The sequence below is a fragment of the Microtus pennsylvanicus genome, chromosome X (assembly GCF_037038515.1).
Source record: "Microtus pennsylvanicus isolate mMicPen1 chromosome X, mMicPen1.hap1, whole genome shotgun sequence".
Taxonomy (NCBI): Eukaryota; Metazoa; Chordata; class Mammalia; order Rodentia; family Cricetidae; genus Microtus; species Microtus pennsylvanicus.
Window position 1 is genome coordinate 55,280,643 of NC_134601.1, and position 12,343 is coordinate 55,292,985.

The 12,343-nt window shown below is 39.3% G+C and overlaps 2 protein-coding genes across 2 annotated transcripts in view; one reads left to right on the forward strand and one right to left on the reverse strand.

The window, feature by feature from the left end:
* Positions 1-12,343, forward strand: part of Akap14 (A-kinase anchoring protein 14) — a 56,373-nt gene that overhangs the window by 21,803 nt on the left and 22,227 nt on the right. The window lies entirely within an intron of this gene.
* Positions 1-12,343, reverse strand: part of Nkap (NFKB activating protein) — a 31,069-nt gene that overhangs the window by 7,769 nt on the left and 10,957 nt on the right. Inside the window, exons 3-8 of the mRNA XM_075957201.1 lie at positions 12,238-12,308; positions 11,916-12,056; positions 9,279-9,342; positions 7,360-7,469; positions 7,196-7,271; positions 5,897-6,046 (exon numbers count right to left, since the gene is read on the reverse strand). Of these exons, the coding sequence (XP_075813316.1) occupies positions 5,897-6,046; positions 7,196-7,271; positions 7,360-7,469; positions 9,279-9,342; positions 11,916-12,056; positions 12,238-12,308 (612 nt within the window). The remainder of the gene's footprint in view (positions 1-5,896; positions 6,047-7,195; positions 7,272-7,359; positions 7,470-9,278; positions 9,343-11,915; positions 12,057-12,237; positions 12,309-12,343) is intronic.

Here is a 12,343-nt window from a genome sequence, read left to right on the forward strand (position 1 = left end):
TATAAATAAACTGAAAGAAAAAAACCATATGATCATTTCATTAGATGCTGAAAAAGCATTTGACAAAATTCAACATCCATTTATGTTAAAAGTCTTGGAGAGATTAGGGATACAAGGGTCATACCTAAATATAATAAAAGCTATATACAGCAAGCCGACAGCTAACATCAAATTAAATGGAGAGAAACTCAAAGCCATCCCGCTTAACTCAGGAACACGACAAGGCTGCCCACTTTCGCCATACCTCTTCAATATAGTGCTGGAAGTTCTAGCAATAGCAATAAGACAGCATAATGGGATCAAGGGGATTCGAATTGGAAATGAAGAAGTTAAACTTTCGTTATTCGCAGATGATATGATAGTGTACATAAGCGACCCCCAAAATTCCACCAAAGAACTTTTACAGCTGATAAACAGCTTTAGTAATGTGGCAGGATACAAGATCAACTCCAAAAAATCAGTCGCCCTCCTATACTCAAAGGATATGGAAGCAGAGAGGGAAATCAGAGAAGCTTCTCCATTCACGATAGCCACAAACAGCATAAAATATCTTGGGGTAAATCTAACCAAGGAAGTGAAAGATCTATTTGACAAGAACTTTAAGGCATTGAAGAAAGAAATTGAAGAGGATACCAAAAAATGGATGGACATCCCTTGCTCTTGGATTGGGAGGATCAACATAGTAAAAATGGCAATTCTACCAAAGGCAATTTATAGATTCAATGCAATCCCCATCAAGATCCCATCAAAATTCTTCACAGATCTGGAGAGGACAATAATCAACTTTATATGGAAAAACAAAAAACCCAGGATAGCCAAAACAATCCTATACAATAAAGGATCTTCTGGAGGCATTACCATCCCTGACTTCAAACTCTATTACAGAGCTACAGTAATGAAAACAGGGTGGTACTGGCATAAAAACAGAGAAGTCGACCAATGGAATCGTATAGAAGACCCGGACTTTATCCCACAAACCTATGAACACCTCATTTTCGATAAAGGAGCTAAAAGTTTACATTGGAAGAAAGAAAGCATCTTCAACAAATGGTGCTGGCACAACTGGATGTCAACCTGTAGAAGAATGAAAATAGACCCATATCTATCACCGTGCACAAAACTCAAGTCCAAATGGATTAAAGACCTCAATATCAGCCCGAAAACACTGAACCTGATAGAAGAGAAAGTGGGCAATACCCTACAACAGATGGGCACAGGCGATCGCTTCTTAGGTATAACCCCAGAAGCACAGACATTAAGGGCAACATTGAATAAATGGGACCTACTAAAACTGAGAAGCTTCTGTAAAGCAAAGGACACTGTCACTAAGACACAAAGGCAACCTACTGACTGGGAGAAGATCTTCACCAACCCCGCAACAGACAAAGGTCTGATCTCCAAAATATATAGAGAACTCAAGAAACTAGACTTTAAAATGCTAATTAACCCAATTAAAAAATGGGGCACTGAACTGAACAGAGAATTCTCAACAGAAGAAGTTCAAATGACCAAAAGACACTTAAGGTCATGCTCAACCTCCTTAGCGATCAGGGAAATGCAAATCAAAACAACTTTGAGATATCATCTTACACCTGTAAGATTGGCTAAAGTCAAAAACACCAAGGATAGCCTTTGCTGGAGAGGCTGTGGAGGAAGGGGTACCCTCATCCATTGCTGGTGGGAATGCAATCTTGTGCAACCACTGTGGAAGTCAGTGTTTCGGTTTCTCCGGAAATTCGGGATCAACCTACCCCTGGACCCAGCAATACCACTCTTGGGAATTTACCCAAGAGATGCTCTATCACATGTCAAAAGCATTTGTTCAACTATGTTCATAGCAGTATTATTTGTAATAGCCAGAACCTGGAAACAACCTAGATGCCCTTCAATGGAAGAATGGATGAAGAAAGTATGGAATATATACACACTAGAGTACTACGCTGCGGTAAAAAACAATGACTTCTCGAATTTTGCATGCAAATGGATGGAAATAGAAAACACTATCCTGAGTGAGGTATCCCAGGCCCAAAAAGACGAACATGGGATGTACTCACTCATAATTGGTTTCTAGCCATAAATAGGGTTCACGGAGTCTACAATAGGCGAATCTAAAGAAGCTAAGTAAGAAGGTGAACCCAAGGAAAAACATATAGTTATCCTCTTGGATAAGGGAAGTAGACAAAATTGCCGGGGGGAAAAGTGGGATCTTGGGGGTGGGGTGGGATGGGGGTTAGGGGAGATGGGGAGAGAAAAGGTAGAAGGGAAGGAGGGTGGACTTGGGGAAACAGGAGGATCGGGATAAAGGAAGGTTGGATAGGGGAGCACGGAACCACAATTCTTAGTTAAGGGACCCACTTTAGGGTGGGCAGGAGACTTGACCCTAGAGGGGCTCCCAGGTGCCCAAGCTGAGGTCCCCAGTTAGTTCCCTGGGCAGCTGAGGATAGGGAACCTGAAATGACCCTACCCTAGAGCAATACTGACGAATATATTGCATACCATCCTAGAACTTGCATCTGGCGATGGATGGAGATAGAGACAGAGACCCACACTGGAGCAATGGACTGAGCTCCCAAGGTCCCAATGAGGAGCAGAAGGAGTGAGAACATGAGCAAAGATGTCGGGACCACGAGGAGTGCACCCACCCACTGAGACAGTGGAGATGATCTACTGCGAGCTCACCAAGGCCAGCTGGACTGTTACCAGAAAAAGCATGGGATAAAACTGGACTCTCGGAACATGGCGAACAATGAGGGCTGATGAGACGCCAAGGACAATGGCACGCGGTTTTGATCCTATGCAATGTGCTGGCTTGGTGGGAGCCTAGCCAGTCTGGATGTTCACCTTCCTAGATATGGATGGAGGGGGGAGGACCTAGGACGTACCACAGGGCAGGGAACCCTGACAGCTCTTTGGACTGGAAAGGGAGGGGGAGAGGAGTGGGGGGAAGGGGAGAGGGGTGGGAGGAGGGGGAGAAGAGTGGGAGGAGGGGGAGGGAAATGGGAGGCTGGTGGGAGGAGGTGGAAATTTGTTTTTTTTTTTTCTTTTCTTTATCCTCCTTTTATCAATAAAAAAATTTAAAAAAAAAAAAAAAAAAAGATGGGAGAGTCGAGGAAATGGGAATATATTTTAGTTGTTTAGTGCAGTTACATGGAACAGAAAGATACTATAATGAACACCTACATGCGTGTCTCTAGTCCATGGGCAGGATTTTCTCTTGGGTACCCTAGTATAGTGCTGCTTGGCTATAATGCACATGAGAATCCAACTTTCCAAGATAATGTCACATTGTTAATGGATATGCTACCACCAGTGTTTAAGAGGTCTTGTGGTACCACATTCTCTCAATATCTGCCACTGTCAAAACTTTGAATCTCTTCCTATTAAGTGGGTACAAAACAGTATTTCACCAAGGTCTTGATTTCCATTTCCAATAATCATGAACATCATTTGGTTTATATATAGGATACATGTATTCTTTTGATTGACCTTCTGTCATTCCCCCATACTTCTTTTATAGGTGTTCATTTAAATATTCTCATTATTAGCACTTTATCAATTGTGTGTATTGCAAGAATCTTACCTGAGCTTGGAATTTTCACATTTTAATGTCTTTTGATGGACACAAGTTCTTACTTTTAGCCTAGGCAAACTTCTAGGTAGCACATGTTTTGTATTGCTTATAAAATACATTTTTATCTAAGAGGCACCCTCTCTGAAAGTATGTTATCTAGTGGCTACTTTTTATATATAGTGACTCAGTGTTCTATGTTCTTCTTTTAACATATAGATGACATTTTTCCTATTCCATTTCCTGAATAATTCTTTCTGTACAGATCTGGCATGCCCTCTCATACACACAAATTCCACACATGTAAAACTGTCCTTGGGCTCTGCATTTTATCCCACTGAATAATTAGGTTATTCCCTATGCTTCCTAAGGCCTGCAAGCTCCTTAATTCTCATCTCTTGTAGGCCACATCTTATTTGCCTACTCTTCTTTAGAAGTAACATGGCTAATCTTGGCCTTTCAAACTAACAAATACATTTTAGAACATTTAGAGCATTTAGAACAGCTTTATTAAGTTTCATAAACTGCTGTGATTTTGTTTTAAATTTTATTGAATCTACAGATAAATTTGAGAAAACTGATTTTACAATATTGCTATTCTATATTTGAACATGATCTGTCTCCATAATTCTTCTTTAGTGTTTCTTTTTTATTATTCATCCATTCATTGGTTTTTCAGGACAAGGTTTCTCCTTGTAGCCCTGGCTGTCCTAGAACTCTCTGTAGATCAGTCTGACCTCAAACACAGAGACCTGCCTGCCTCTGCCAGAGAGCTAGAACTAAAGATCTGTACCACCACACCCAGCTAAACTTTTTAATTTTTTAAATGTGTATGAATGTTTTGTATATTTGAATGTATATCTATCTATACAGCACATATGTGAAGTGCCTGCAGAGGCCAGAAGAGGACTTCAGATCCCCTAGGACTGGAGTTAAAGCTGCTTGTGAGCTGTCATATAGATGCTGGGAATTGAACTTGGGTTCTCTAAAAGAGTAGCCAGTGCTATTAACCACTAAGCAATGTCTACATTCTCTTAAGGATTCTTTATGTTTTATAGTTTTTCCTGTGGGGGTCTGGGGATCCTTTTGTTAAGATTTAGTGCTAAATTATTCATATTCTGATACTATATAATATACTTAAACTATAAATGTTTAATTATATTTCCTTATATATTATGCAGTTATACATTATTAGTTATATTGATGATATATTTAATAGTATTTTCTAGTTTCCTGTTGCTGAGATATAAAAACACAATTGGTTCTGTAATAACTTTATATGCAACCATTTGTTAACGCCCTGAAGAGTCTTTGGGACCTTTTATGTAAATAATCATCTCAATCAAAACAAATTGCTATGTTGAACCCTCCTTACTGATCCTTACATTTGTAGTGGATTGTCCTTATCATACTGTCATCCTCCAAAGTGATGCTGGTTTGCAGAAATCTAAGATTCTGGGGTACTTTAGAAAGAAGTGTCCACATATATTTGTCTCTGTATCAATTCAAAATAGCAGTTTTAGTAGGTAGCTTGTAATCTTAAAGAAGCCACAGTTCCACATGAGTTCAGTACTGCTGCCCTTCCTCTCCCTGATTGGTCAAGTATTTTCTGTTTCTTCCATAGTCTTATTTCCTCATGCTGAACCTCGCATCCTTCATGATCCCTAACTGTTACTCACTTCCAGAAATTCTGGTCCTCTGAGACCTGGAGGCAAACTCAAAAACCAACAAAGTTTATCTCATGGATTCCCATATTCTTATATGATAGATGGCTGAACTTAACTATATTTTCCAGGGGGAAAATTATACCAAAATATGAATACAAAATAAAACTGGAGGGCTAAGGAGATGGCTCAGAGGTAAAGAACTGGCTGCTTTTCTAGAGGACCTGAGTTCAATTCCCAGCAACCACAAGATGGCTCACAACCACTTATAGTGAAGTCTGGTGCCTTCTTCTAGCATGCAGACAGAACACTGTATACATAATTAAAGTCATTATTTAAAAAAAAGTGTATACCACCACTGCCTGGTGGACCAGTTGTTTAAAATAAAACTGGAAACTAGTCTTTAAATTTGGAGATACTGTAAAGTTTGAGGCTAAGTTTTATACATAGTTAAATCTTATTTAAGTATGTTTTTCCTAATGAAACCAGTATTTATGTGTGTGTGCGTGTGTGTGTGTGTGTGAGCATGTGTGTACGTGTATACTATTTTCCATTAGGAAATAGTCACTTAGTGAAAACATCACCAAAATATAATCCTAGTAGTAATAGAGAAGGAGAAGGAAAAGAGTTAATTATGGAAACTGATTCAATGCCCAGAAAATACCTGCTACCACTCATTACGTAACCCGAACATTCAAATGATGCGATCTCTTCACTCGTCAAGCCAATTTCTCCTCTTCGTGGGATTCGCTTTCCAGCTTTCACGTATTCAGCCATAGCTGCACCCTCACCAGGTAACAGGGCGTGGCCATAGCTACAAGGTAATTCAGAATTCACAAAAGACTCATTAAACTATCTCCATAGAAAAGGAGCGCACACGTCATTTTCCCTCAGATAGTAGTGAGCATCACAGTACTGAGCAGCTGTGTGCCTGATGTGAGTTACTTCATTTTTATTAGAAAACATTATACTGTACTACTAACCTAGAAATGTATAAATAATCAGGAAGAACAAATGAACCAATGTTCACAAGTAAAAACTCACACATTATAACTGTGGGTTAATTAATCAGGTATTACAATTATTGTTTGTCCTCACAGCATTCTCTCTAAAAAACCCAAATAAATAATATATCGCAAAATAACTTGTAACAAATAATAAAATAATGCCATACGGTAAAAATTATCTTTTGCCTTTGATTAAAAGAGATTTTTTTAAGCAGTTCAGTGATGGTTTCTTGTATTTCCTATTAAACTTGAAGCTTGTGACACAAAAGTAATCTCTGCACTTACAAAATTTATATAGTTATAAAGATAACTATACTACACTATAAGGGAAACACAAATAATATACTGCATGGGCTGCAGAGGAGGCTCACAGTTAAGGTAGAGACATTTACCATCAAGTCTGCTGACCCAAGTTCAATCCCTGGTACCTATATGGTGGAGGAAGAGAACCGACCCCTAAAAGTTGTCCTCTGACTTCATGCTTTCCCCTCCCCCATAAAAAAATGGGTAAACTGATAAAAACTTTAAAAATGGCACTGAACACGAGAAACAAGCAGTGCTGTGAGGACTAAAGAGGGTAGAAGCTTTGGGATTGGCCATATGCTCCTTCTATTGGAAGGGGACTTTGAAGGACAGTTAAAGAGCTTGTTTTTATTTTGGAGAAACCAGGTCTCCTGTAGCCCAGACTGGCCTTGAGATCACGATGTAGCCTAGAATGTCCTTGAATTCCCAGATCTCCCTGCCTCGTCCTTCCAAATGCTGGGATCACAGGTATAAGCACCATACTGAGCCAAGAAAGTCCTTTACATACTGCAAATACACTGCTACTGGCTGAACGCACAGTTCAGGGTCAGCCTGCTAACCTGGCATGACCATACTCAGTAATGCAGAAAACAAAGCAAATAGCCTACAATAAAGAGAACCACCAAACCCCACAACTGTACGCTTCTACTTACTTCAAAGGCTTATCATCTTGGGAAGCAAGTGTTTTGGGAGCCTCTGGGCCAATGAGATCTGATGGTTCTTCTGCCTCTGCATGAAAAATATTAAGAAGCACATTCACAACTTGACTAATCAGTTACTGTTTCATGTTTTGAGTTAGTCAACTGCAAGAACCTACTTGATCGATCCTTCCAAGGATTCTCTAGAAATTCTTCTTGGGACTCTTTGGAGCTTGAATCACTGGAGTCTTTTCTGTTCTTCTTAGACTTCTTTTTCTTAGATTTCTTCCTGCAAGGATTATAATACAAATTAAGTATTCTTATATTAAAAGGCATTCTCATGTTTTCTTTTCAATTCAGTTTTCTCAGTTAACCAAGTAGTATTTTACTATCAACAAGAAATAACTAAAAGATCAATAAAATATATTTATCATGTAGAAAGTTAATAGAAATAAAATAACTTAAAAGTTAACTCTCAGGCCGGAGGTGATAGCTTATGTCTGTAATTGCTGCAAAAAAAAAATCTTTTTGTACACTGTAAAGAAGTGTCACTTTGATTGGTTTAATAAAAAGCTAAATGGCCAATAGCTAGGCAGGATTTTCAGGACAGAGAATACTGGGGAGAAGGTTGAGTCTCCAGTCAGACGTAAAGGAAGCAAAACCTGCAGGAAGAGAGGTAAAAGCCACGAGCCACATGGTACCACACAGAATAGAAATGAATAGAAATGGGTTAATTTAAGTTATAAAAAAAGCCTAAGCTATCAGCCGAGCTTTCATAATTAATAAAATGTCTCTGTGGTGTGATTTGGGAGCTGGTTGGACAAAAAAAGACTAACTACATGTATTCCTAGCACTTGGGAGCTAGAGGCAGGAAAATCAGGAGTTCAAACACATCCTATGATATCTAGTGAGCCTGAGGCCAGCCTGGGGTTTATAGACCCTTGTGTAAAAATAAAAGAAAAGAAAAGAAACATCAGAGATTAAAGAGATGGTTCAGCAGTTACAAATGCTTGCTGCTCTTTCAGAGAACTAGAGTTCATATCCCAGCACATCAGGTAATTCCAGGGGACCTGATGCCCTTTATTGTCCTCTCCAGGTACCTGTATAAACATCACACACACACACACACACACACACACACACACACACACACACACACACATAAAACAATCCCCAAAACAAAAAAACCCCACAAAAACAAAACAAAATGCAAAAAAAAATAAATAACCGCCACAAAACAAAAACGAGTTCTCATCAATGTAAGCGTTAATAAAAGTTTTCAGTATAATGGGTTAAAATACAGCAAATATGTTTAAATAGCAGCATTCAAAGTAAACTCCCACACTGCTTTACAATCTCAGGGATATACTGACTCTTGACAAAGACCATTAGTGTTTGCTAATATGTCAAAAAGAGACAAGACATCTGTTGCCTACTGATGGTGTTACATAGCACCACCTAGAAAGTATTTCTGGCCGAAGTTCCAATTTGAACCTTGCCCACCTCAAGATACCTTCCCCTTCTCTCTCCAGGAAATAGAGAAGACAGAAAAACATGCTAATTTACTCTGAATAACCAATTTGATTAGGGACATTAATTGTATTCTGATTTGAATAAACTACAGGAAAAAAAAACTACAGGGAATTGACTATTAAATTTTTTTGTTTTCTCAAGACAGGGTTTCTCTGAATAGAACTGGCTGTCCTGGAACTCACTCTGTAGACCAGGCTAGCCTGGAACTCACAAAGATCAGCCTACATCTGCCTCCTGAGTGCTGGGATTAAAGGTGTGAGCCACCACTCCCCAATGACTGTTAACATTTTAAGCACAATAGAAATTACTATCTTTACTTTTCTTTAAACGAATACCTTTTAGAGAAAGGTACTAAATTATCAAATTATTTATGGAGGGAATGATAGCTCTCATTAGTACCAAAATGACTGGAGGGTGGTAGAGATTACCCATGAGAGGGTAATAGGCCAGACTGAGTGTGTGTGTGTGTGTGTGTGTGTGTGTGTGTGTGTATGAACATTATACTATTTTACATAATTTTATCTACATTTTAAACTTTTTCATTAAAAAGAAAAGAAAAACTGACGTCCTCCGTTTTCTCTTTTTTTCTTTTTTCTTAGCTTTCTTTGCTCTTCTTTTTGTATCTTCATCTGAAAATTAAAGCACATTATTATTAAAAAGAATTTAAAGTTCAAAATCCCAATATTTTAACAGGTAAATATTCTATTGTAAATATTCATTAGTTGTTTCAGAGAAATTTATTCATTCTAACATTTATTGAAACTTGCCAGGAACTATACTAGGGGCAGGAATCAAAGAAATTAAAGCCATGGACCAGCAAGATGGCTCAATGGGTAAAATGCTTACTATCAAAACTGACTTGAATTTGAGCCCCAGAACTATGTGGTGGAAGGAGAGACTTGATTCCTATAAGTTGTTCTCTGATCTCCACACAACTTATAGGCATGTATGAATGCATAACACAAACAAACGATAAATAAATAAATGTAAAATATTAAAGTCCCCACTAAGTATTAATAATATAGGGAATCACTATTAATTTACTCATTGAGTTAATAGCATTGATTAAGTAGGAAAATGTCCTATTTCAAAGATATATATAGCCGGGCGATGGTGGCGCACGCCTTTAATCCCAGCACTCGGGAGGCAGAGGCAGGTGGATCTCTGTGAGTTCGAGACCAGCCTGGTCTACAGAGCTAGTTCCAGGACAGGCTCCAAAGCCACAGAGACACCCTGTCTCGAAAAACCAAAAAAAAAAAAAATTAGTCAAGGAAAATGGCAACTTACTCTGAAGAGCTCAGCAACTTCCCCTATCCCCATATTTTATGCAACTATATCAAAATGCTAACAAAACTAATAATAAAGATGATGATTACCTTATTCCCTTTACTTCCCGAGAATTGTCAAAGTTTCATAGCGAGAAAAACAAAAGCAAAAAGGAACAACGCTGTGTATGTAGCAGAGGAAGAGAATGCTTTCCAGAATCTCAGTGGAATGGAGGAGAGATGGTAATGAAACAAGCAGAATCTGGGCTGACAGAGGAAAGCATGGAGGAGAACAAACTCTAACTGGTCTTAACAATAAAAACCTAGATATTAGGGGGTGAAAGCTGAGAGATCAGAGAAGCAGAGTGGCTAGTCACTAGAGAGTTCTTACCTCTACCAATGCTCAGATTGAAGGGCCGACCCCATCTCTACAAATCCTCAGACTGTTGCGTCTCTATGAAACTTCAAAATGCATCTATCTCTACGAATTCTGAATCCCTCCGACTGCATCCTCCCACCGCATCTCAGACTGCATCCTTAGACTGTATCTCTGAGTGCATCCTCAGACTGCATCTCTGACTGAACCCTCAGACTGCATCTCAAATTGCATCCTCAGACTACATCTCACAGTGCATCTCTGACTGAATCCTCAGACTGTATCTGAGACTGTATCTCTGACTGCATTCTCAGATTGCACCCTCAGACTGCCCTCAGACTGTATCTCTGACTTCATCCTGACTGCATCTCACACTGCATCCTCAGACTGCATTTCCGACTGCATCCTCAGACTGTATCTCTGACTGCACCCGCAGACTACATCTCAGGTTGCATCCTCAGACTGTATCTCCAACTGCATCCTCAGACTGAGCTCCTGTCTCCTCCCACCTTATATTCCTCTCTGCCCATCCTTATAACTCCTGTCTCCTCCTCCTTAGTGCTACGATTAAAGGCCTGTGATCACAAGTGCTAGGATCACCTTTGTGTGGCTATGTTTCTTGTTTAGACAGATTCAATCTCGTGTAGCCCAGGAAGGCCTTGAACTCAAGGAGATCTGTCTGCCTCTGTCTCCCGAGTGTTGGGATTAAAGGTGTGTGCCACCACTGCCTGGCCTCTATGGCTAACTAGTGGCTTAGCTCTGCACTCTGATTGATCTTTAGGTAAGCTTTAGTTGTTAGATGACAAACAAAATATCACTACAGCTTAGGGTGCATGGGGATACAGAGGAATCTTAAAAGCAGCCAGAAATGCACTGGCAAGATGACTCAGTTGATAAGATTGCTTATTGCTGGGCTTGAGGACCTGAGTTCAACCCCCAGGACTCACATGATGGAAGGAGAGAAATTTCTACTCCTCAAAGTTACTCTCTAACTTCTACACATATCCTGTGGTATGCATGTCCACATACACACATATGAACAAAATAAATGAAGAAAAATGTAATAAAAACTATGGCTGATTTGGGACAATAATTAAGGAATGGTTGACCTGGAAGTGGTGACTAGTTGTTTTTGAAATCTGTGTATCACAAACCTACTGCATGTCCACTGCTGCTCAGAGTAAGCCAAGGCGAAGCCGGGAGTGACTAGCTCGGAAGGCAGAGGCCTGCTGTACCAAGTGACACATACTTACGTGCAGAAAATATAATCAGAAAACTAACATGGCTAGAATTACGGCTATAATTCAACAAATTTTTAAAAAGCTCAGGGGCTAGAGTGATGGCTTAGTAGTTAAGAGCCCTGGCAGCTCTTCCAGAGGACTGGGTTTGATTCCCAGCACTCACATGGTGGTCCTAACTGTGACTCCAGTTCTGGGGGATCTGACAGCAGAGGAAATACACATGGTGCATAGATGCGCTTGCAGACAAAACACTCCCACACATAACATTTTGAACAATGAGAATGCAGTCCAAGGTTTGCAGAATGACACAGCTTTCTTACCACTGGAGTCTGTTTCGGATTCAGAGTCACTGTCACTATCTTCAGAATATTTCTTATGTTTTCTTTTAGATGACTTTTTCTTTCTCTTTTTCTTGGATCTTTCTTTTGAATGACCAGATTTCCTTTTCTTCTTCTTTTCATCTGTTGTAAGTACAAATGAAAAATTAACTTCTACAGAAGTATTTCCAAACATCTTACTATATTGGAAATGATGAAAAGAAACAGCTGTTTGGTAGCCTGGGTAAAAGCAAGGTCCAATGTGCAATTATTTATAAACATACTTTTGAAATTTATGAATTAATTCCTTATTTTACAAAATTACCTTCTGAACTAGATGCTGAAGTAGTGCTTTTCTTTGGCTCTTCATCCTCTACTGGTGTATGTTCATCAGAGCTGAATTACAGAAAACGGTTGTAAGAAATATGTTC